The sequence below is a fragment of the Pelophylax lessonae genome (genome assembly GCF_965119305.1).
Source record: "Pelophylax lessonae genome assembly, chromosome: 9".
Classification (NCBI taxonomy): Eukaryota; Metazoa; Chordata; class Amphibia; order Anura; family Ranidae; genus Pelophylax; species Pelophylax lessonae.
The window spans coordinates 97,706,778-97,733,356 of NC_138776.1; the positions used below are offsets into that span (position 1 = coordinate 97,706,778).

Consider the following 26,579-nt stretch of genomic DNA (forward strand, 5'->3'; position numbering starts at 1 on the left):
GAGATAGTCAGCAGCAGCGGACAAGGCGCACACGCAATGTCATTGATTGCTGGGATGCCCACAGTCCCAGCAACCAATGACTGGCGGCATGACAGTCCAGACAGGAGCATTGCTGGGTCCTTTTATTCTCCAGGACTTCTGCTTTCACAATATACGTCATGTTTGGGGGTTCTAAGTAATTTTCTAGCTCACACAATGCAGATTTTTACATGTATGTAAAAATGTCCCCGGCAGGCAAGTGGTTAAAGGCAGAAGGGCCACATCATGCCCAGTGGCTGCAGTTTGGAAGCATGCTGTATGATATCACACTTTCCATGTCTTTCCCTGCCCACTCCTCTCAATTGCGCATGGGCAGACCGTGTCTGGGCGTCACGCATGCGCAGAGGAAGCTGAGCGCCGTCCCGTCCATTAGTTGTGTGCGCAGGCGCAATAGCCGGCCCGTCATCTCCTGGACAGGAGGAAGCCGCCATGGAGTCATACGATGTGATCGCAAACCAGCCCGTGGTGATTGATAACGTGAGTAGAGCCGCACGCCGCAGACATTTGCACACAGCTCCCTTCCCCGGTAGGGCCGGGGATTTGTACAGTAAACGAGGGCGGAGGTGGCGCTGCTGCCATTAATTTTCCCTTTGTCATTATCACAGCCGCGCCCTCCAGCCACACTGACAGCACTGCTATAGTATTCAGCGGCAGACCAGGCCGGCGGGCTGTGCGCACATAGGGAGAGGGGGAGCCGCCATACATACGGCTGCTTTATTTATTTCTCTCGGGTGTTAGGGGGCGATAAACCTGCTAGCAGTCAATCTAGCTTGATGGCCGCCACAGACCACGCCCTGGTGCTTGGGTAGGCGTGGTAGACAACGGAGGTGTGTATTCCTATTGGGCGAGCTCGCTGCCGCTCATCTGGAGGATAAGGGGCGGGGATGACTGGTGTCACTTCTCCGCACCTAGAGTTGTGATTGGGTGGTAGATTGAATGGCAGCTGAGATTTGAGTTGTGTTTGGAGCCCATGTGAAGGGGCGGGGTTTGTCGTTTGGGTGTGGAGTGATAGGGATGGGGAGGAGGCTGGCCCGTTATGTGGGTTAGGTTGGCAATAGACAGGGCAGGATGTGATTATAGAGTGTGGTGGGTACAGCTTGCGTTGTATAGGAGAAGTACACTTCCCATCCATGCAGGGGGACACGGAACATTAAAGTGATAGTAAATGATCACCTTGTAAAACAATCCATTCGGTTTAAAATAGAAATAAAAGGCAAACATTTTCTGTATAGATAGAGAAAAAACATTATAAATACCTTTTTTTCCCCCTTTTTTTTTTTTTTTTTTTAACCACTTTACAACCGGAGGATTTTGCTGTCTTCCGTCCAGGCCACTTTTTGCGATTCGGCGCTGTGCGACTTCAACTGACAATTGCGCGGTCGTGCAACGCCGTACCCAAACGAAATTTACGTCCTTTTTCTCCCACAAACAGAGCTTTCTTTTGGTGGTATTTGATCACCTGTGCGATTTTTACTTTTTGCGCTATAAACAAAAAAAGAGCGTTTATTTTGAAAAAATAACAATATTTTTCACATTTTTTTATATGAAATTCCCCCCAAAAAAGATGTAAAAACCAATTTTTTTAAAAGTTTTTTGCCAATTTGTTTTATGCTACATATGTTTGGTAAAAAAAATCGCAATAAGCGTATTTTGATTGGTTTGCGCAAAAGTTATTGCGTTTACTAACAAAGGGAAAGATTTCTGTCATTTTTGGTGTTTTTTTTTTAACGCGTAATGGCGGCGATCTGCGATTTTTTTTTGCGGGACTGCGACATTGCGGCGGACAGACCGGACCCCTGACTGACATTTTTGACACTTTTGGGGGTACCAGTGACATTACTGCAGTAATCAGTGCTATATATATGCACTGTTACTGTAAAAATGACACTGGCAGGGAAGGGGTTAATTTTATTGGAGAGGGAGGGGTTAATGTATGCCTGGTGCTTACTGACGTGTAGGGGGGGAGGTGACTATGTGATTCATGGACAGATCGGATGTCCAGCTATGCTGAACAGTCCGATCTGTCACTCCCTGTCACTATGGAGATCCGCCCGCTGTGTTTACACACAGCGGGCGGATCTCCAGACTCGATCCCCGACGATCGGGTAAGAGCAGCGGCGATCGCCGCTGCTCCTCCCCTGGCCCGACTCCCGCTGTGAATGAAAACAGCGGGAGCGAGCCTCCGGCGGCGCGCAAGCGCCGCCCAGAAGGGGAGGAGTCCAGTCACGTTAATACTACGTGACTGGACGGGAACGAGCCACACTGCCGCAGTACTATTACCGTAAGCGGTAGTAAAGTGGTTAATAAGTGATCACAGAGCTGGGGGGAGGAGAAACAGCAGCACACTGATCTTTCCATTAAATGGCTGTGCAGGGAAGGGGAGGCAGGGTGTCAAGACTAGTCTGATTGGAGAAGAGCACACTAAGTTCCCAGCACAGCTAGAGAACTGACCACGCTGTGCCCTCTTGCTTAGTGTGGTCAGTTTCTAATAGGAAAGCAGAGGGAATGGCAGGAACACCAGGGATTTTACACAAAGCAAGCAATAGGAGAACAGGATACTTTCTCATACAAGTACATGGCACAGCAGGCACATAAGAGGAATATGAAATGTTGGGGTAATAACCGCTTTAATTCTCAAAGAGTGACCCTACCCGGGTGCAAATCAGGCGCTATCTGGGGGCAAGACGGGTGTTAAAGTGGCGCTAACCGGGTGCAGAGACAGGAAGCAGGGAGGGCAGAAGTAGGTGAGGCTGGACACAGAGGAGGTGTCTCTAGAGGAGGTGTCTGGTTGCTCTCTATATCTCTTCCCATAGATGACATTTCATTTCATTGCATAACTGTTTCTGAAAATGCCTGTTGTCTGGCCGTCTCTGTCCTATAACAAGCATGCAGTGCAATCAGATGAATATGGACAGGGGTTTCAAAACTATCCAAACATACATAATGATTGCCTAGATTCTCCTTTTCTTTATATTGGTTGAATTAGATGGATTTGTGTCTTTTTGTTTTCAGCCAGACTAACTACCAGTATATCACATAAAACCCTGAGACTGATTGCTGCTGTCCATTGAAATTCGCTGTATACATGATGTCATATCGCACAGCCGAGTCACCATCCATCAATGAACATACTACAAGTCCCATCCGCCAACATAGCAAAGAACTGGCATGTCATCACAGTTAGGGCTCATTTACACATGCTTTGTCTCTGAAGAGCAATCCACATTCAGATTGCTCTTCAGAGAACTTTTTACAGGTGGTGAGAAGGAGGAGTTGTGCTTTCTCACTGCCTGTTTTAACTCTCTAAAAACCAGACAACAATGTGGTTGCAGTGCAGCCTCCTGCACTCGAATGGGGTGTTTAGCGGGTGGCACCAGCTGTCAAAAGCAACAGGGAGTAAACTTGCCGCTGTGGCATGTGTACACAGCTCTGGCTGCTGCCTCTACAGCAAAAACATTACCGCCCGCCATCACAAGTGTAAATGAGCCCTTAGGCCTTGTTCATACAGGTGTATTTAAAGTGGAGTTCCACCCAAATGTGGAACTTCAGTCATTTGCTTCCTCCCCCCTCTGGTGCCACATTTGGCACCTTTAAGGGGGGAGGGGGGGGAACGGGTACCTGTTTTTGACAGGTACCCTTCCCCACTTCCGGGAACAGCGCCGCGGCGAAGTGAGTTCCCCTCTTCCGCTGAGCCAATCCGAATGCGCAGTAGGGACCCGCCCGTGAATCCGCAAGGCTTCACTGCCGGGTTCCCTGACCAGCAATGGCGGCGGGAGCACCCGACAGCTGATGGAAACATCGGCTGCAGTGCCGACATTGCTGGACTCCAGGACAGGTAAGTGTCCTAATATTAAAAGTCAGCAACTGCAGTATGTGTACAGTGTGTGTAGCTGCTGACTTTTAATTTTTGGAGGGGGTGGAGGGGGAGGCGGAACTCCGCTTTAAAGCAGAAGTTTACCCATAACCACTTGATAAAAAATAATGTTCTTTAGCATGGAACATACATTCCACATTAATAATTATGTTACCAAAATTAGTGTGTAAATTGCCTCCAGCATTGCTCCTGTTTCTTCTTGCTGGAGGCTGTCATTTTGCTGAGGCCCAGAGCAGCAGTAATTCATAAAGTGGAACTAAACCCATCAATTTAATGGCTTCAAAAAGCAGCTATATTCCTGGAATGTCAGGGTTGCTAACTGTCACACTGGCTTGTGTCCTCAACCAAACTGTCAAACCACCAAATGACTGGTGTCAAAACTGATAACATGTGCAGCACCATTGCAGTTGCAGATCAAACAGAAGCAGCTTTCTTGGCTATAAAGGATAGGGGGGTTTCATTCCACTTTTGGGCTGTTGGCAGATCAGCCTCTACAAACTCAGCCGTTCCTAAAAATAGAGAACTGAGCATGTGCAAGGTGAGACAGTGTGTTGCTGGATTCTAAACAGTATAGACACTTATTTTTAATGTTTTCTATAGCTATACCTGCAAAAGGGGCCAGACTGAAGTGATCTAGCAGGACTTCATTTTTTGACAACAGTTCTACTTTAATGCAGAACTAAACCCATCAATTTATCAGTTTAAAAAAATTGTTACATTCTTAGTGTGTCGGGAATGTAAGGCCTTGTTCACATAGGGGCGATCCAACTTCGGGGGGCGACCTCCGAGGTCACGGTGCGAGCAGCGCGCCGCGACCTCGGAGCGGCCGCCACGGACTTCATAACATTGAAGTCTATGGCGGTCGCCTCCGGGTCGCCCCAAAGAAGCTCCGGACCCTTTTTCTAAGTCGGAGCGACTTGTGTCGCTCCTATTAGAACGGGTCTGCAGCTTCCCTATGGAAGGCGACCTACGGCGACCTGTGAGGCGACCAGGTCGCCTCACAGGTCGCCTTAGTGTGAACGGGGGCTAACTGTCACATTAGCTTGTGCTCTCCACCAAACTGTTAAACCATCATAGCTCATCACATGTGGAGTACTGTGGCAGTTGCAGATCAAAGAGAGGCTAAGATGGCCGCTTCCCTGGCTGAAAACTATCGGAGGGTTTAGTTCCGCAATATGTGTACACCCATGGGAGGGACATGTATTGCCTGCACAGGTGTTGCATTTATCCCCATGCAGGCAGTCCCATTCAAGTCAGTTGGGACAAAGCGGCTTTTCCCAATGTCCCATCAATGTGGGTGCGGGTCCTTGAATACAGGCAGTGTTAGTTTGGGGACATACACCCACATGGATGTCAAATTGTAAGCAATGGCTGTGTCCCAACTGACATGAAGGGGACTGCCTGTGTGGGGGATGCGTGGAAGGCCTGTGTGGGGGATGCGTGGAAGGCCTGTGTGGGGGAAGGTCCTCTCCCCCGTGTGAATCTGGGGTCGGGGTAGGGCATACAAGGGTCTGTGCACTGCACCTGCAATGATCAGGGTTAAAACCCTCTGCAGACCTAAATGTAATAAATTAATTTATTACATTTTTCCAGAAGGTGGATTATGCCTTGAAATCCAGGTACTGCTTGATCTGAGCAGGTTTGTTTGTGTCAGTATGGTACGCTCTGCATTCTGGTCCCGCTGTGCCTTTAGGATAAGACCATTATTGTGTACGCACCTAAATATTCCCTCAGGGCAGATGTACTGTACATTGGCGGCAGCCTTTGCCACCCTTCTGAAAAGCGGTTGTTTTTTTGAGGGTCGTTGACGGGCGGCCGGGAGGTTGTATGTCATCTCCTCACCACCTGGTTTAACCCAAAAAAAGCCAGTGTTGTAGGACCGTTGCAGTGTGACCGCATTCACTCATTCAGCGGCATTACGGTGTGCTGAACATGACATGGGGTATCATTTTTGCTGTAGGCTCAGCATGTGTATAACACCATCCACCCACAGCCTAAACAGGGGGCTCAAATTGTGCCTCATTGCCTATGTTTAGTGCTTCCCAGGCCTCCCGTGTGACTATGCCCGAACACAGCTATGAGGACCTGAGGTCTTTATAGTCCATGAACACTGGCCACATACTGAAATGTGCAGCTGCGGTCAGTTCTGCCAGGCAGTAGGGGGCAGTGCAGGGTCTGAGATTATTTCTATTCCACGGCAATAAGGGCCTGAGAGGTTCTTCCTTTGCTTTAGAGCCCTTTCACACTGAGGCGCTTGAAAACTGCCCATAAAACACTAAGCGCTTTTTGAGCACTTTTCAGGCCCTTTTGAGGCGTTAGCGGTAAAGTTTTGTTATAAACCTGTGACTCAAAAACTGCTTTTTTAGTGCTGCAAACATCCTCCAAAGATGCTGCTTGCAGTGTATAGCTCTTTACACTTGTGTTGCCCTCTGCTTTGGATTGCTCTTCGGAGGATGTTTGGCAGGCAGCAAGGAGGCAATTTATCACCTCCTTACTGCCTGTTTTAACCCCTTGATACTAAAGGTTCGTTGTGTTTTTTTGTAAATAAAAAAACAGATCATCTCCACTTTGGGAGTCACCCATTGGCACTGTCAGCTCCTTCCACCTCCAAGTGCCTCCTTAGAAAGGCAGATGCTAAGGAGGAACCCGTGTGTGTGTGTGCTCCCAAGTCAGGCTGTGTGCACACATAGACACAGACAGCTCTGGTAAGCCATACCCCACTCCCACCTCACAGGAGATTGACTGACAGAAGCAGGGGCCAATGGCTGTGAGACCAGGAACAAAATGAATTTAGATTTAAAAAATTGACCACGTTAATCCCTTACCCTGCACCACAACCACATTACATGTGAATTTGGGACACCCTTATTCAGTTGAATGGGTCACATTTAGTGGGTAAAACTGCCCACTGAATCTAATAGCTGGGATACATTTGCCACTCCACGCTTCAAAGCATTCCAGCCGCGGGCCGGCATATGTATAATAACCCCTTCATCTGCCTTTGCAGCCAAGGAGGTAGTGGTAGTGTAAACAAGGTCCTAAAGTGACACTAAGGCCCCTTTGACACTTGTGTGACTTGTCCTGCAAATTGGGACTGCGAAGTCACATGACAAGTCGTACTCTGATTTCCAATGAGTACCGTTCATATCTGTACGACTTCAAAGTAGTCCCTGCACTACTTTGGGCCGATTTTTGAAGTCCATGGACTTCATGGTTCAAGTCCAGTCAAAATCATGCGACTTTTAGGTCACCTAAATGTGAAAGGGGCCTAAATGACACCCTTCTTCTCAAAACAAATTCATACACATCCACTAGGTAATGGCCCTGTAATCTGCTTTATATTAAATCTTTTCTTAGTGCGTTTTACTTCCTCCTTGTAGTATCCTCTGTGAGCTCCCAACACCTCCTTTTTTCTCTTTCATTTCCATTTGTTTGGAACAATCAGTTCCGTTAGTTGTGGTCATGAACACTGCTGTATACACATTACAAATCAAATAGTACATAAGAGCGAGCAAGAGAGGGTGCATACAGTGCGTACGCTCCTGCATACTGTGAGACCATAGCACAGGGATCCTCAAACTGTGGCCCTCCAGCTGTTGCGGAACTACACATCCCATGAGGCATTGTAAAACTCTGACATTCAGACATGACTCAGCATGATGGGAATTGTAGTTCCTGAACAACTGCAGGGCCATAGTTTGAAGACCCCTTCCATAGAACATAGCCACCTTCCAACGGGAAGTTGGATCACAGCAAACGAATTTGGAGGAGGCTGAGAGCAATGGATGGTACTTGTTTTAGTATAATTTTTTTAAAAAACAAAGTTTAGTGTCACAATCTTTTTAAAAAATGAAAACCAGAGATTCTCTGACTCTTTGCTGGAACTGTGGACATCTATGGATTAGAAAAGTAAAAGCATAGCTTAAAGCGGAGTTCCAGCCTAACACACTCACCTGTCCAGCGATGCGGCCGCCCGAAGTCTCACTCTTCTCCCTCTCTGCTCTCCGTTGCCGGCATCACTAGTGTGGGCACCCGGCTGTGACAGTTTGCGGCTTCACAGCCAGGTACGCACTGCGCATGCGCGAGTTGCGCTACGCATCGTGATTGGCCGGCAATCTTCTGGGACCTCTGACATGTCCCAGAAGATTGCAGGGAGGGAGGGGGAGAGGAGAACTTCCGCTCAGCGTGCCGCGGTGCTCCGAGCGGAAGTGGGAGCGGGTACATGTCAAAACTAGGTACCCGCTACCCCCCCCCTTCCATTGTCCTTTTGTTGTCACCTCCTGTACCTCTTCTGGTATTATATATTGTACGGCTATGGTAATGTAATTTCTGTTCTTATACTGTCATTTTTCTCTATTTAGGGCTCTGGAGTCATTAAAGCTGGCTTTGCTGGTGATCAGATCCCAAAGTATTGCTTTCCTAACTAGTAAGTACTTTTTTATGGATAAAGCAGTATTCTGCTGCTGTACAGGGTGAAGGTTGTAACCTTTTGTTGTATTTCTTCTTAGTGTGGGGCGGCCAAAACATATTCGGGTCATGGCTGGTGCCTTGGAAGGAGATTTATTTATTGGACCAAAGGCAGAGGTGAGCTACTTTGACCACTCTTTGTAAAGGCGCCACTGAATATTTATTAAAGTGTTTAATCTGTATGAGATATTCCATTGTAATAGTGACATACATTATCATTCTAGGAACACAGAGGCTTACTATCTATCCGATACCCCATGGAACACGGCATTGTAAAGGACTGGAATGATATGGAACGTATCTGGCAGTATGTCTACTCAAAAGATCAGCTGCAAACTTTTTCAGAAGAGGTATGGCGGTGTTATCCTTAAAGGGTTTGTCCTCTATGTAAGAAAATAACAAAAACGTTTTAGTAGTCCCCATGTGCTGTGTAGTTCATTTTCTTTTGACATGTGGCAGTCATCTTTTTGCCTGTATTGGGGTTTCAATTTAGTGGTTGTATCACACATGTCCCCTATCCAAGTGGGACAGACCACCTCTCTTTTTGGTATCAGTGAAGGTGTTTTCCCAATTATTTTGACATTGAAATTCTAAAGTAGAGCTAAAGGAGAGACTTTTTCACTTTGGAAAGGGAGGGTTACAACGTTTTTTTTTTTTTTTTTTGCCATCTGTATCCCATTGGTGGGGTTTACCTTCACTCCCTGTCCCATAACCAAAACAGGAAGTGAGAAGTCCCTGGAAATAAATGGAAATCCCTTGGGCCCCTGAGGTCACCAGAAGGTTTGCCTTTAGTTGTACATTAACCACTTGCCGCCAGATCACTTACCTGGTACGTTATATATAAGTAGATGTACCAGGATGATGCTTGGCTGCAGTCATCACCCCGGTACCGTTTTTTAGAGCCATCAGTCGGCTCTCTTGTAATGGCAATTGGAGTGGCTAACTAGCCTCTCGGTTTCTATTACAGGCAGCGGAAGGGGAGGTTCCTGCTGCCTTCTGCGGTTCTCCCGTCCCACCAGGAGACCTGAGCTTTCAGCCGGCACGTTCACTGGTTGGTTGAAGACCCATACAAAGCCGGAATCGGTTTTGATCGGGTCTCTGCTATGGTAACCCAGAAGCAATGACATGACATCACTTCCGGTTTACCTGGCTGTCAACAGCGCCATTTTTTGAAAGTAAAAATATTTAAAAACAGCGATCTTGGTGTTTTGAATGCTTTCAAGTGCAAAGAAGGGATTTGGGTTCTTATTGGCCCCAGATGTAATGTGTATTTTTGTATTAAAATAAAAAAAAAAATTTTTTTCCCAAAAATTGCATTTGGAAAACTGCTGCGCAAATAATACTATGTGACAAAAAATTGCAAAACACACCAATTTTTTCTCTAGGGTCTCTGGTTTAAAAAATTGTATAATGTTTTAGGGGTTCAAAGTAATTTCTAGCAAAAAAAAAGAAACATTGTTACATGTGAACATAAAGTGCCAGAAAAAGCCTGGTCTTTAAGTGATTGTAAAGACTTGATGTTTTTTATCTTAATGCATACTCTGCATCAAGGTAAAAAAAACTTCTGTGTTCACTCCCTTCCACTTTCACCCCCCCCTAAATATTTTACAGGAAAGTGGCACCCACCACAATCTTTAACTATAGCCTTTGCAGCAAGGTGCACACAGAAGGGCCATGCACATTACAAACAAACAAAAGATTTCCCATCGCACTTACTGACCAGCCTGCAGAACAACTGAATTGGCCCTTTCTAACAGTTTACATTAAAAACAGATGGATACTTACCTGATCTCTATCTAGCACTGCCCCTGAGAGACTGAGCAAGCAGGGGATGGGGCTGAGCCCTACTGTGAGTGTCAATAGGCAAACAGAGCCCAACTCAGGATGAAGACCTCATGAGTGCCCCAAAGCAAGCAACTTGCTATGGGGGCACTCGTAGAGCCTGCCAACAGTGGACCCCAGAAGAGGAGGATCAAGGCTCCTCTGTGCAAAACATTGCACTGAGTAGGTAAGTATAACATGTTTTAAAAAAATTACCTTCACCATCACTTTAACTAATTTATATAAACGGCATGCTACACAGAATATATATAAATAATTATAAATATTATATGCAAATGCATTCAGAGAAATTTCACCCAAGAGTAACATTTTTTTTTTATCCAAATAGAAAATATTTGTTAATCTTGGATAAAAACCTTTTTAAATAGACCCTCTAACTTGCCACATAAACAACACCTCTTTGGCCTCTTCTTCTGATATGCTGCCGTCTCGAACCTGATTCCTGACCTTAGTGCCTGAAATCAATTTGCCTGTTTGGGCTTTATATGTTGAAAACCCAGCATGCGCTGTATTGGTGGCCTGTGGAGGTACTTTGCATGTACAAAATAAAAAAATAAAAAAACAAGAAACCGCAATATACTAAGCAATTACTGGTTGTTAACTCCTTTGTTTGAAAAAAAAAAAAAAAAACATTCAGCATTGATCCCCTTTTAAATGATATTTAATTCTTCCACAGCATCCAGTATTGCTAACAGAAGCTCCTTTGAATCCACGGAAAAATCGGGAGCGAGCGGCAGAAGTTTTCTTTGAGACTTTTAATGTTCCTGCTCTGTTCATCTCCATGCAAGCTGTGCTGAGCCTGTAAGTGTCTCACTCTATATCTTTATGGTTCTCTATGCTCATGTTTTTTATGGTCATCCCCTTATTGATTCCAGGCTTCCTGTGTAATGTCTGGTAGAAGTGAAGTCGCCTTTTATTTCTTAATCTGTAAAAAAATGTTAGCTGCTTGAGTCTGATTGGATACTGTAGACCACCCACACACATTCGTACATGAGACTTGAGCTTATCTTTCTTTGATATGTCTGTACTAAATCCTTGGCTTGTTCCTGGTGTTTGCACTGTAACAGCTGCACACCTGGGATTCATTTATTCTGCGCTATAAACCATCGTGATTAATAAGTGTAGTCTGGTGTGACTAAAGACTTGTGTGTATGAGTGCCTGGGCTTTCTGGGCTGCTAAAACTTTGTTAGTAGAGTTCATTAAACCATAGAGGCAGCTGGTCTTGCTGTGTGCAGATCCATTTCTGCAGTCTGCTTAACCACTTGCCTACTGGGCACTTTCACACCCTTCCTGCCCAGGCCTATTTTCAGCTTTCAGTGCTGTCACACTTTGAATGACAATTGCGCGATCATGCAGCACTGTACCCAAATGAAAACATTATTTTTTTGAGACAGAGATTTATTTTGGTGGCATTTAATCACCACTGGGTTTTTTAATTTTATTTTTTGCTAACAAATGAAAGACCAAAATTAAAAAAACATTTTCTTACTTTCTGTTATAAAATTTTGCAAATTAAGTACCTTTCTTCTTTACTGATGTGTGCTGATGAGATGGCACTGATAGGCTGCACTGATATGGCAATACTGATAAGCTGCACTAATAAGCACTGATAGGTTGCACTGGTAATCAGTGCCCTGATTATCAGTATAATTGTCCCCTGTCACAAGATAGCCGTCTATCAGCTTTCATTTCCTCATACAGTGACAGCGCTGAGGAAAGGAAATGCTAAAAACTGGCATTTGTTTACATGTAACGATCTGTGATTGTACACAGCTTATCACATGGTAAAGAGCCACTGTGATTGGCTCGTTACTTTGATCTGTGATCGGCTGTATCGGAAGGGCACAACGATCACAGAGCGCACCCAATGCACACCTTGAGGGTGTGCGGGAGGGGGGGGGAGTTTCGTGGAGGACATTGATGGACCCCTCCCAGAACTGGATGACCCACGCTATAGCCCTCCTTCGGCCATAGCTCTGTGGTTAAAAAGATCTAAGAACAACTGAAAGCAGATGCGATCCAAGTGCACAATCCTAGGCAGTCAGGAGCCCCCACAGCTATATTTAATAAAGAGAAGGGTCTTAGTTTTCTGTCCTGGTACCAAATGCATTGTAGAGAGCTCCGCATGTACCGTGTATACACTGCACAATAACAGGCTTATTTAGATGGCCGATTAAGCCTGTGCTCTGTGCAGAGTCTGAATGAAGAGACTGTGCATTTGAATCCGTGCACCCTCTGCTACCCGCATGTCAGAGTATGACATGCAGTTGTGTCTGTGCATCCACTATGTGTGTATCCACTTCTTTGGGCTGCCTGCACAAAGCTCTGTGGTGGCTTTACATGGAGGACGGCACTAATCTGCTGTCTGAATGAGCCCTAACTATTTTGTATCAAATAGAAAATATTCAGTGCTCTGGTAGCTTTTAGTTCCACAAAGACTTTATTGGGATAAGGCAAATACAGAAAGGTCCATGGTAAACATTACAGCAAACGGAGATGGAGTAAAAAAGGATTTTTAAAAAATGCTGTACTTTTAAGGTTTATCATTAGTGGGGGAAATGTGTAAAGACTGCATATATAAGGCATGGGATATACACTTGAGTAGGGTAGATTAGGTAGAGCCTTAGAAATTCCCCGTGCCCTTCCATCCTGAAGGGAGCACAGCAAGCTCTGGTAGTTTTTAATCCTCTTTGTTTACAAGTGTCTGACACTCCTATAAGGGGTCAAATACAGGAGTCCAATTCACTGGTCCTTGGCAACCCCCTTTGCCTGTCCCTTTGCTACCTCTTTGGTGCCCAGATTGAAATGCTGCTTAGCTTTTGCTGTTCAGTGGAGGAGCTGTAATATACAAGCATAAATAGTTAATGAGGGTGTTTTGTAGCTCAAGTTTGAGGGCCCATTCAGCGTTCCATCATGGAGTGTTCATGCACATGCATTAACGTATATTCTAGTTCTTGTATGTTGTGTTAAAGAAGAACTATACTCCCCTCCACCCAGCAGTATAGTGTCCACAAGCTCTCTGCCGCTGCCAACATCTTCAGCTGCTCTTCTGGATTCTGATCTTAGGCTGTTTTGACCGGACCAAGGTGACATCATTCTTCTTGGCAGAAGTCAAAATTGTTCACTGAACTGTGAGTGCAGGATGGTAAGAATACTTTGATGCAGAAGAGACATAGTATGTTTCTTCTGTGTTAAAATAAAAAGCCTGCCTGTTCACTTTTCTTTTTTTTTTTTTTTAATTAAGAAATGTTCCACTTTAAGGCAGCCTATTTATTAAAAATGGACGGCCGATGCACCCTGATAGAGGAAAGCATGCTCAATGCAGCACCCCACAAAATACAGTATAGTATGTGCATACTGGGGCATTGTGCAATGAGAGGGCCATTCCCATAGAGTAGATGCATTGCTGTGGTCTGGATGGCTCTAAGAGTTTATCCAAGTGACAAACTACGGCACCATCAGTTGTCCTTTAGTCTGATTTCACATTATGGGCATATTTTAATAATGGATTATATAATGTCTTTTTACCAAATGTTTTGTTTTTTTTTTTGGGGAGGGGGGGGGATCTTTGTCATTTATAGGTCGTGTATACTTTTAATATGTGGCCTTTTGCTGTATGTTGTAGACATTGGTTTCCTGTTGAGATAAAAAAAAGTATATAAACAAGCACAGGCAAGTTTGTATTGCTGTGATTTAAAGCTGAACTCTGGGCTCAACAAGTTTATTTAAAGTGATATTAACCACTTAAGCCCCGGAAGATTTTACCCCCTTCCTGACCAGGGGGTATTTTGCGATTCGGCACTGCGTGACTTTAACGGACAATTGCGCGGTCGTGCGACGCTGTACCTAAACGAATTTGACGTCCTTTTTTTCCCACAAACAGAGCTTTCTTTTGGTGGTATTTGATCACCTGTGCGATTTTTTGATCACGCGCTATAAACAAAAAAAGAGCGTCAATTTTGCAAAAATAACAATATTTTTCACATTTTTTTTATATGAAATTCCCCCCAAAAAAAAGTAAAAATCAAAATTTTTTTAAATTTTCGGCCAATTTGTTTTATGCTACATATGTTTGGTAAAAAAAATCGCAAAAAGCGATTTTGATTGGTTTGCGCAAAAGTTATCGCGTTTACTAACAAAGGGAAAGATTTTTGTCATTTTTGGTGTTTTTTTTTTTTAACGCGTAATGGCGGCGATCTGCGATTTTTTTTTTTTTGCGGTACTGTGACATTGGGGCGGACAGATCGGACCCTTGACTGACATTTGTGACACTTTTGGGGTTACCAGTGACATTTCTACAGTAATCAGTGCTATACATATGCACTGTTACTGTAAAAATACACTGGTTGTGAAGGGGTTAACTTTATTTGGAAGGGAGGGGCTGTGTTTATCCCTAGGGGCGTGCTTTCTACTGTGATTGGCTGTGGCTTGAGCTGTAAGGACACTGATCAACGGATCTACATACTAGATCCGTTTTATCAGTGTCTTTACAGCGAGGAGAATGACAGGCAGCTTGTTTACACAAGCTGCCTGACATTCTCCCTCTCCCCCGCCGATCGCCGAGTGACCGGCGGACATCGGGTCCACTGGTCACACGCGCGGGGGGGTCCGTGACCACGCGGGAGCGGGAGCGCACGCTCGCTCCCTAGACCCTCACAAGCTAGTGACGTAGCCCTACGTCACTTTGCCTGTGAGGGGCTGACTGCCGACGTAGATCGGCGTTAGGCAGTCGGCAAGTGGTTAACCGTATTTATTTTTTAAAACCCACAAACATGGTATACTTACCAGCTCTGTGTAATGTTTTTTCCATAGAGCAGCTCCTGAGCCCCCCTATGTGTGTCCAGAAGACAAACAGAACAGGGCTAGGCCCCACCCATGCTCACTCCTCACTGACTGTGAGCTGTGATTGACAGCAACCGGAGCCAATGGCTTCCGCTGCTGTCTCGGCCATTTAGGGGGCAGAGACCCAGGAGAGCAGCCCCTCCCATGCACATCTCTTGATCAATGGGGGGCTACGGAGGGAGCTGCATACTGAAGGTTTTTTACCTTCATGCATAGAATGCATAAAGGTAAAAATCTTCAGGGCTGGTTCACACCACAAAAACGCAGTCCAGATCTGTTCTGGATGTATTTCTGCATGTGCGTTTTTTTTTAACACGTTCTGGTACGTTTTTGATGCATTGCAGGTCCTTTTTTTTTTTTTTCTTTTTTTTTTCCTGTTGTGGTTTTTTTTTCACTGTACTGGGGACTGGTGTGCTTTTTGGTGTTCCAATGCATTTTGGTGTGTTTTTGATGCGTTTTACTGCTTTCAAATACAGTCCAGTGCAGTAAAAATGAGGCACTTTTTTTTTTATTCACTGTACTGGGGACTGGTGTGCTTTTTGGTATTCCGGTTTTTGATGCGTTTTACCGCCTTCCAATACAGTCCAGTGCAGTAAAAATGCGGCACTTTTTTTTTTCTAGAACCGGAATGCCCTAGAACTGACTGCACAGGTGTGAACTATGCCATTGGAAACCATATAACCTACTTTCCATGCAATTTATTTTGATGCAGAAAAAAAAACACTAGACTGGATGTGGTGTAAACTGACCCTCAGCCTTTAGAACCACTAAATATATTCTTCAATAGCCACAGGGGATATAAATTCACTTTGTGTGTGCCAAATGCCATTGCAAACCTAGATATTACCTTGCAGAAGCGGCAGTGATATCATACATGTGCTTTACATAGCTTTAGCAGATATCATAGCTGTGGGAGGGACCCACTACAGGCTATCTGCAGAAAACTACAGAAGGGGGTGGAGATGAGACCAGTCACCCTGCACACAGAGAGAGCGCTGCAGTGACCGGTCTTCATTACATGACGCTCCTGCAGAGAGGCAAAAACTGGATTACTGCACAGGTCCGGGAGAAATACACAAAGCACACCAAGATTCAAGGAAGAATACACATGACTCTTTTATTTAGACAATATGTGCTTATCCCAGTGTTCAGCTTTAAAAAAGAAAATCTTCTACATATGTTTTACAAAAGAATATAATCAACCCACTTTTCCTTTTATCCAGCTATGCCACAGGGAGAACAACGGGTGTGGTTTTGGACTCTGGAGATGGAGTAACACACGCAGTGCCAATTTATGAGGGCTTTGCCATGCCTCATTCCATCATGAGGATTGATATTGCTGGCCGAGATGTCTCCCGCTTCCTCCGGCTGTACCTGCGGAAGGAGGGCTATGACTTCCATACCTCAGCTGAGTTTGAAATAGTCAAAACTATCAAAGAGGTTCGTAGTGCTTTTTCTTTCCAAGGTGTAGAAAAGTGACAAGTTTAAGTGTAAGTTTGAAACACAGTTAAAACTACCATGGACTTCATAGGGTAAATGGACACCCATGCTTGATCTGACCGCCCTCAAATACTCCTGCGGGGGGGCATCCTCCTAAACATAGACTTGTGGTACAGCCGGGTGATCATGTCTTTGGGCAGATTTCCAGATATAATCCTAGTTGGTCATGCTTCAGCTTGGATTTGTTTTTCCCTCTGTAAAAGTCTACCTGATGTATTATCATTATTATAGATTGTCAGGCTGCATATGGAGCGCAATGCCTCCTATTGCAAGTTAAATTTTAACTCCAGCCTTACCATTTAGTTTTATACAGTTGTAAAGGCTACTCTCCTGTACTGAAATTGCTTATTGTGATTTTACTGCACATTGTGAGCTTCTCACTGTGTGCCTAGAAGCTGCAGCAAACCAAACCAAGCCCACCTCATTACTCGACTAAAGGACATCAAGCATCATCTAACTTTTTCTTCCCTAACCTGACTGTCCCTGACCTGTCTCTTTCATTCCTTGGATTCCAGTCATTGAGACTCAACATCACATGTGGGAATTACCTAGGATGGTCTACATACAATTACTGCCTGTCTAGGAGTACTTACTCTCCAGACTGACACCCCTTCATGAAGACATTTTGCTTTTTTGCATAACTCTTCTGTAGAGCTAGCCCAATGGATGTATAATGCTGAGGGCTCTTCAGAGGAGTACAGAGGCATTGTTTTATGATGATTTCAGTAATCTATAACCAACTCAATTTATATCATAATTTTTGAGGAGCAACTGTCATCTCTGTCCCGCATGGCTCTTCCTCTGACCCACTGTTGACTCACCGACAGTCCCTATCTCTTTAATGGGGCGGCTGGTGATAGGGCAGTGACACAACAAGGTGAGGGATGTGGCGGCAGCAGCTGAGTGAATGTTCGCTAACAGGCTCTGCCATGATGGATCTGAAATGACAGGTGCTCTTTAAATGTAAGGACTCGTTCTTGCTTGTAGTTAGTGTGAAATTATGTGAATGCATCAATGCAGTGAATGTTATCTCAGCTTGTGGAGCTTGGATTAATTGAATGAGTTTACCAAAAATGTAAATATTGCAGAATATACAGCCTCATGCTACATAACTAAGCTCCATTTCATACTGAATAAACCAAATTATTAATGCATGTTAAATAGAAAACTATCTTTTTTTTACCCCAAAAACATTTTATTAAAATAAATTTGAGAAAAAAAAATCAGATTTTATATATTAAAAAAAAAAAAAAAATTAAATAAAAAAACACAACTATTTTTTTTAATTTACCCTGCCAGTCCCTCCAACAGCCCCCCCCTTTTTTTACAGATAAATGGCAGTTTTTAGAATTATGAAATTTTGAATTTTGTTTTTTTTATCTTTTTCCACTATACTTAGTATAGCATATTGTTTAGTGTTAGGGTAATTGTATACATTGTATGGCCTTTTACCATGGAATATATTATATGGCTACCCCCTTTTCAAGGGCAAATTTACTTTTCTTGCACAAGTTATATTGCTAAGTAACCATTATCACTGTTCATTGTATCTGTACAGTTATGACAAAATAGACCCAAATGTCTGTCTTAAACGAGATGCTTGTGAACAGGCTGTGTCAATGATCTAGCACATTGCTATGATGCCAGGACTTTAACAGCTTGGTTAAAGATCCATTCTAATCATTAAAATGCTTCATTTGAACTGAGATACGGTAGGCAGCCTGCCTTCTGATTGAAGTCCTGGCATTTTTCCTAGGCAGCCTGCAGTCTTAGTTAGATTAATCTGTGTAGGAAAGTGTTTCTTGCCTTGCATTAGTAGTTCACTGATTTGATTCTTCTTTTGCTTGGGTTGCTTTTTTCATCAGTACATTTCTTAAACACATGGTACCTGTTTTTTATAGTCTGAATATTTTACCCAAATGTTTATGAACGATTGATTTTTTTTTTTTTTTTTTCTGTGTAGCGTGCGTGTTACTTGTCCATAAATCCACAAAAAGATGAGACGCTGGAGACAGAGAAGGCCCAGTATTACTTGCCTGATGGAAGCACAATTGAGGTATGTACCCAAGCAATAGATTACATACTGCCCATATTGTCTAGACAGAGAGCTAACACACCCACCTACACCTGGCAGCTGTAATAGGAATAGTACGACTACTGTGGTACTTTAATGTTAAGTATTCTTAAAGTGGTTCTAAAGTCTAAACATTTTTTCCTTAATGCACTCCCTGCATTTCCATAACAAAATAGTAATATCGCTCCTTCACCCCCACACCTTTTATATGTAGCCATCGCAATCCAGCGCTGTGCCTGGCTATAGCTGCTCTTTCCTCTCAATTCCTGGTCCTGCATGTTTTGCTGAGGCACCAGGAGCAATAGACTCCTGCTGCTGTCAGTCAAATCTTGTGATCAGTGGGGCCGAGCCACGCTGTCTGTCTATGGACAGGGCACGCAAGAGAAGGAGACAGGAGCGCCAGTTGGGGGCTGGAGAAGAGGAGGTTCAGGGGCACTCTTGCATTGCGATTGCGTTATTAAAAAAAAAAAAATAGACTTTAATATCACTCTAACTCTGGGTGTGACTGCTTTACTTTGTATTATGGTTTTTTTTAAATTGGTAAGTTTAATTTTAATTCCAATGAAGTTATACAGTGCTGTTAATTTTACTGATGAACTCCACCTAATATTTAGGAGCTAAAAATGTAATTCATTGTATGCATTTTTTTTATCATCTTGCATTATGGTAATGTTTATGCTTGAGATTTACAGATTTGAGTTCTATTGCATTTTTGATATTTTCAAAGATGTCTCAGATCAAAGTTAGTGCGAACCACTAAATGATTTGTAGATTTTTTTTTTTATACATTGAATTGAATTGCATATACAGTAGACATAGCAACATAACATATTACAATGAAGGCAAACATGACATACTTAGATTTTAGATGTTTAGAGAGCGGTAAAGAAGTAATAGACCAAGCATGTCCAACCTGCGGCCCGGGGGCCACATGCGGCCCAGAACTGCAGGCAATGCGGCCCACTGACCCCTGACAATTTTATTTTTTGCTGGGGAGGAAGGGGGTCGGGGGCATGGCCACAGCGGCTTCCAACTAACGGTAGGCAGAGGCTGCCTCGGAGTGGGGGGGGGAGGCGAGCATGTGCAGTGTTTCTGACTCCTACCACCATGACCACTTCAAATCACTGAAGTGGTCATGGTGGTTAGAGGGTTCCTTTAATATCTCTCAGAACAAGTAAACCTCTGTATACTGATTAGGGATGCACCGAAATTTCGGCCACCGAAATTATCGGCCAAAAATGAGCCTATCTCATTTCGGCCGATAATGGGTTAACAGTGCCGAAATTAATATGGTCGCCGTGAGGAAGGAGGAGGGCGCAGGGCAGGTTTTAAAAGTCCCGCCTCTGGCCGGCCGCCCGCCTCTCAATGACGTCCCTACTACGATCTGTGCATTATGAATGGACATACCAGGCGGGAGGGCGGGGCGAGCGGCCGCTAATACATAGAACTATGTGATCCTTCCTGTCAGCTCAACGGGACTGTGACTGTGTGTGAATGAGATCTGATCTGATCTGATCTGACCTGACACCGGGCAGGGGGAGCGGCCGCTAATAGTTGTAACTATGTGAGCCTTTCACTTCCTTGTCAGCGGAGATACATGCCTGACAAGGAAGTGAAAGGCTCACATAGTTACAGCTAATAGCGGCCGCTCCCCCTGCCCGGTGTCAGGTCAGATCAGATCTCATTCAACACAGTCACAGTCCCGCTGAGCTGACAGGAAGGATCACATAGTACTATGTATTAGCGGCCGCTCGCCCCGCCCTCCCGCCCGGACTGTCGGGGAATTGAAGAGAAGTGAAGCTCACATACTGACAGCTATTAGCAGCCGCTCGCCCACCCGGTGTGTCAGTTCATTCATGGACAGATCGTAGTAGAAGTGACATCACCGGGAGGCGGGCGGCCGGCCAGAGGCGGGACTTTTGAATAATGGACACAGTGACTGGAGGAGTGAGTAGGAGAGGGACGCTGAGCCTAAGGTAAGGGGGGGGGGGGGTGATAGCTGAGGCAGCTTACCACTGGTATTTGTATTAATTATGCAGCATGAGGGGGTTAATGTATTGTCACTGCTGCATTAGTGACCGACCAGTGGTAGTTAATTAACCCCTTTGTGCTGCATTAGTGCAACCAGTGTTAATTAACACTGATACTGGTTGCACTAATGCAGCACAAAGGGGTTAATTAACTGCCACTGGTCGGTCAATAATGCATCAGTGACCAGCAGTGGCAATACATTAAACCCCTCATGCTGCATAATACAAATACCATTGGTAATTAAATGAACCTATTGCCAACCCATCACAGTACATATACTGTGACAGGGTGGCAGCGAAAGGTGTACGTTGCTGCCTGTTTTTTGGTGTATGCCCCTGTTCCATCTATTTTAAATTTTTTTGGGGGAAAAAGTCAGTTTCGGTTTTCGGCCAATGGCATCCTGCATTTTCGGTTTCGGCCAAAAATTTTCATTTCGGTGCATCCCTAATACTGATTCCATTTAATTTGATCATCCTCTAGTTGTGTTAAATTAATGCGGGGGGGGGGGGCGCGGCGGCATTTTATTACTTATGTACCTTAACTATAGTATATATTTTATATGCGGCCCAAGAAAATTTCTCTACATTCAATGTGGCCCAGAGAAGCCAAAAGGTTGGACACCCGTGTATCTCAAAAACGAAGGGATTTCCAGTCACTACTTACCAACCAGCCAAATTAACCTGTCTAACAGTATGCGTTAAAAACAGGGGTTTAGTTGCACACATTTGCAAATACATGCGTAAGCTGCAGGCTGCGCCAAGGCACCCTGATATCTGCAGTCCCTAACTCTACCTTTAAAGAGTCTCCACAATGGGAGCACATGCATTCTGTTGAGATAGATGGAGGATAGGTGACTGGAGGGAGCCCACCCCTCCTTAACCACTTGCCGACCGCCGCACGACTATCTACGGCGGCGGTCAGCCCCTCACAGGCAAAGTGACGTAGGTCTACGTCGCTCGCCTGTGAGGGTTTAGGGAGCGAGCGCGCGCCGCCGGAGGCGCGCTCCCGCGTGGTCACGGACCCCCCCCCGCGCGTGTGACCGGCGGACCCGATCGCCGCCGGCCACTCTGCGATCGGCGGGGGAGAGGGAGAAAGTCAGGCAGCTTGTGTAAACAAGCTGCCTGTCATTCTCCTCTCTGTATGAGAGCTGATCACATGGATCTACTATGTAGATCCATTGATCACTCTGCATACAGTTGAAGCCACAGCCAATCACAGTTAGAATCACGCCCCTAGGGACACACACAGCCCCTCCCTCTCAAATAAAGTTAACCCCTTCACTACCAGTGTATTTTTACAGTAACAGTGCATATATATAGCACTGATTACTGTAGAAATGTCACTGGTAACCCCAAAAGTGTCAAAAATGTCAGTCAAGGGTCCGATCTTTCCGCCGCAATGTCGCAGTACCGCAAAAAAAATCGCAGATCGCCGCCATTACGCGTTAAAAAAAGAAACAACAAAAATGACAAAAATCTTTCCCTTTGTTAGTAAAAGCAATAACTTTTGCGCAAACCAATCAAAATACGCTTTTTGCGATTTTTTTTTTACCAAACATAGGTAGCATAAAACAAATTGGCCGAAAATATTAAAAAATTTTGATTTTTACATTTTTTTTTCGGGGAATTTCATATAAAAAAAAGGGAAAAATATTGCTATTTTTGCAAAATTTACGCTCTTTTTTTGTTTATAGCGCGTGATCAAAAAATCGCACAGGTGATCAAATACCGCCAAAAGAAAGCTCTGTTTGTGGGAAAAAAAGGACGCCAAATTCGTTTAGGTACAGCGTCGCACGACCGCGCAATTGTCCGTTAAAGTCACGCAGTGCCGAATCGCAAAATACCCTCTGGTCGTTTAGCAGCCAAATCCTCCGGGGCTTAAGTGGTTAAAGGCGCAGGGTCACACTGAACACCCAGCACATAGCACAATGGCAGCGAAGGACACCCATGTAATAGACCATTGAGGCTGAAAGAATGTTTGTATGATGAAAACAAGCGTGACATGCAGACATAGAACATTTGGAGCGGACATGGTACAATGCATGTGACCGTATACAAACACTTAATAAAAAAAACAATGAGGTTGCAGTGAAGGGGAGGTGAATATTCGGGGGACCACCGAGCATCTATACCATATAAAACAGGGAACTAAGCAGGGGGTCACTCCAGTGGTCCCGGTCTAGTTTCTGCAAGTGAGTCAGGGCAGCAACTGTTCGTCGGTCCCAAATTTTGTTGTATTGAAAGGGACAACCCCTGTGTGTGTCTTTTGTATGGAAGAGTGTAAAATACCTGCATCCAGTTACATGCAATCACTTTTCTTGCTGTAAAGAGGGTTTCATGCAAGTATACTGTCAGATATTTGTCAGGATTAGGAAAAAGACCAAGCAAACAATGTCTTGGGTCAATGGGGAACTGAAGAGTCTCCTTTTTAAAGGCTCACAAAAATGTACATCAAACTGAATGCAAAGCAAATTGCTAATTACATTTCCTGTGTCAGCTGTTTTCCTGTGAGAGTATTTTTCTCTGTTTAGCCAGTTTTACAATCTAGGCTGTTTAACCAGACAGGGGAACTCCCTCAAATTCATACTGCAATGAAACTGAACAGCCTGGCCCATAACCTATCCTGGAGAGTAGCAGCCTGTTAGCATTTTGACGAGGCGGTCTCTGTACTCTCCCCTTCCTGTTAAATTAAAACTTCATTCAGAGTTTTCTATTTTTTGTTGACATAATAGCGTAAGGAAAGAGATTTTTTTTTGTCTTACTTTTTTATCGTTGTCTATATCCCCACTGATGAGATTTTCCTTCATTTCCTGTCCTGGTTGTGACCATGATATAAGGCCAGCCATACACAGTTCGAATCTCAGCTGGTTCACCGACCGAGATTCGAACCGGTAATGGGCAGGCTGAATGTACCAAATTGATTGATCCAATTGTGTACAAGCAGCCTGCTGGATTCTTTTGCGATTATCGCTAGTGGCTGCTATAGCTGCTAGCGATAATCACTGTCTTCTCCCGGCAGGGGCGGCTTATTATTTTATTTATTTCAGGTACTTATATAGCGCTGTCAATTTACGCAGCGCTTTACATATAGATTGTACATTCACATCAGTCCCTGCCCTCAAGCTTACAATCTAAGGTCCCTAACTCACATACATACACAGTAGGAACAATTTTTTTTTTTTTTTTATACAGGATCCAATTAACCTAACAGCATGTCTTTGGAGTGTGGGAGGAAACCGGAGTACCCGGAGGAAACCCACACAGGCACAGGGAGAACATGCAAACTCCAGGCAGGTAGTGTCATGGTTGGGATTCGAACCAGCGACCCTCTTGCTGCTAGGTGAAAGTGCTAACCACTACACCACTGTGCCGCCCACTCCCCCCTCCACTGGGAGAAGACAATTGCTGATTCCCATCAGCACTGTCTGTGTTGAAGGGGGAATCAAGCAAATTTCTTTCCTGCAACCTGTGGTTGCAGGGTAGAAATTTGCACCGTTTATGGCCAGCCTAAGGGGAATCTCCCAAGTGTTGGCACGCAGACAGCAATAAAAACTTAATAGCTAGTCTAACCCTGCCCATGCAGAAAAGATGCCTTTTAATTGCTGTCTGGGTCCTCCATGGATAGATTTGACTCCATATCCATACAAAAGCAAGACCGGAATAAAAAGTTTACAGAAGTTGTAACATGTTTGTGCCCTGTAGTAGCTAGCACAGCAAACTATGTATAGAAACAATGTCTTTAAGATAATAGCATACACTTTTAAGATAAATAGTACATCTGGTTTGTAAGGGCTAATAGACATTAGGGCTGTCACGACTCGTCGACTACAAAAATTCGTCGACGTGCGTAAAAGGCGTTGACGCGTCACCGTGTGACGTCACACGCCCCCTGCTCGCATTGCCGGCCGGCCGCTGCATTGATTGGAGCCGCTGCACTGCCCCGCCCCCGGCCCCCGCTGTGCTCCAGCCGCTGCGAGCGGCATGACATCCCGGAGGCGAGCGGCATGACATCCCGGAGGCGAGCGGCATGACATCCCGGAGGCGAGCGACGCTCTGCACACTGAGGCAGTGATGTGGTGCAATGCTCTCTGCTGGTGCAAAAGTTAGTAAAATGCCCTTATGCCCTTTTTTTTTTTTTTTTTTTTTTTTACTTACTGAAATAAAACATTGTCATAACTTGTGACATAATTAAAGCTTAGCCATATTTTTACAAAATGCAGAAAGATTGCCACAAAACCTAAAAATGTCTTCAGTATGAACTGTCATAACTACAGCATCTCTGTGTTGAAGACATTTGAGGTGCTCAACAGTGCCTCTCCACTTCATCTACAGCAACCCCGTGCAGTAAAAATCTGGGTCAGGAAGATCCAGTAATTTGTTCTATTACAGACAGCCTTGGTTAGCCAGCAGGTTCCATTTAAGGGAAGGGACTTACTGAGGGGTCTGTACTGGGAGGGGGGCTTACTGAGGGGTCTGTACTGGGAGGGGGGGATTACTGAGGGGTCTGTACTGGGAGGGGGGGCTTACTGAGGGGTCTGTACTGGGAGGGGGGGATTACTGAGGGGTCTTTACTGGGAGGGGGGGCTTACTGAGGGGTCTGTACTGGGAAGGGACTTACTGAGGGGTCTGTACTGGGAGGGGGGCTTACTGAGGGGTCTGTACTGGTAGGGGGGCTTACTGAGGGGTCTGTACTGGGAAGGGACTTACTGAGGGGTCTGTACTGGGAGGGGGGCTTACTGAGGGGTCTGTACTGGGAGGGGGGCTTACTGAGGGGTCTGTACTGGGAATGGACTTACTGAGGGGTCTGTACTGGGAAGGGACTTACTGAGGGGTCTGTACTGGGAGGGGGGCTTACTGAGGGGTCTGTACTGGGAAGGGACTTACTGAGGGGTCTGTACTGGGAGGGGGGCTTACTGAGGGGTCTGTATTAATTACAGGATTAATTAGCTAATCAAAAAAACACTCAATTAAGCAAAAAAAATAATCGTTAGATTAGTCGACTAATCGTAAAAATAATCGATAGATTAGTCGACAGACAAATTAATCGTTAGTTGCAGCCCTAATAGACATGGCCGTACAGTGTAAAGTTTGTGCATGTTTCTCCATCTGCGAGCCACAGGTGCTAAGCACAGCTGCCCCCAAAGACATGATTGGTGGTATGCAGCTATACGCTGGTACTTGCATGGATGCACACATAGTCTGTATGACCCCAGGCAGCCATGTGCATGAGCCCCCTCAGCGTTTTGTCCCAGCCAAATGTATTTTTTTTTAATAATATTTTATTTTTACCTTGGAAGAAAGACAAGCCTTTCATATGACTTTTATGTTCCTATTGGTTCTTTCATTACATGACCTTTATAACCTAATAAAAATCAGTTCTAGATGACATAATATCACAGTGGGGTATTTGTTTCAGAACGACATAGACGTTCTGATTAGCCTCACGCTGTCCTTTAATACAGATCACAAGGCATTCTGTGATAGCTGTGCTGTGCTGAGTGACTCACCATTGTGTGTGATCACTGGGTGTGGTAGACAAATAGTGCCAACATTTATGAATGTGTCAGATGTTGCAGCTTCTGTTGTTAATTTTACAGACGTTTCTTCTTCTACTTCTATGTAGATTGGCCCAGCCCGATTCCGGGCACCAGAGCTGCTGTTCCGACCAGATCTTATTGGAGAGGAGTGTGAAGGAATTCATGAAGTTTTAGTATTTGCCATCCAGAAGTCAGACATGGATCTAAGGCGGACTTTGTTCTCCAACATAGTGCTCTCTGGAGGATCCACCTTATTTAAAGGTGCTGACAAATATGATTATTTTTCTAAATCTTTAGAAATGATGCGTCTCATGAGTTGCACTGACATATGTTTTTTTTTTTTTGTATCAGGTAGTTTTTATTGAAAAGTTTT

At 44.7% G+C, this 26,579-nt stretch overlaps 1 protein-coding gene across 1 annotated transcript in view; it reads left to right on the top strand.

Moving 5' to 3' along the window:
- The first annotated feature begins 387 nt into the window (after window positions 1–387).
- The window catches only part of ACTR1A (actin related protein 1A), a 34,187-nt gene continuing 7,995 nt past the window's right edge, over window positions 388–26,579 (top strand). Inside the window, exons 1-8 of the mRNA XM_082267351.1 lie at window positions 388–516; window positions 8,275–8,339; window positions 8,422–8,497; window positions 8,605–8,730; window positions 10,899–11,023; window positions 16,289–16,505; window positions 18,529–18,621; window positions 26,293–26,467. Coding sequence (XP_082123477.1) covers window positions 469–516; window positions 8,275–8,339; window positions 8,422–8,497; window positions 8,605–8,730; window positions 10,899–11,023; window positions 16,289–16,505; window positions 18,529–18,621; window positions 26,293–26,467 — 925 coding nt within the window. The 5' untranslated portion in view covers window positions 388–468. The remainder of the gene's footprint in view (window positions 517–8,274; window positions 8,340–8,421; window positions 8,498–8,604; window positions 8,731–10,898; window positions 11,024–16,288; window positions 16,506–18,528; window positions 18,622–26,292; window positions 26,468–26,579) is intronic.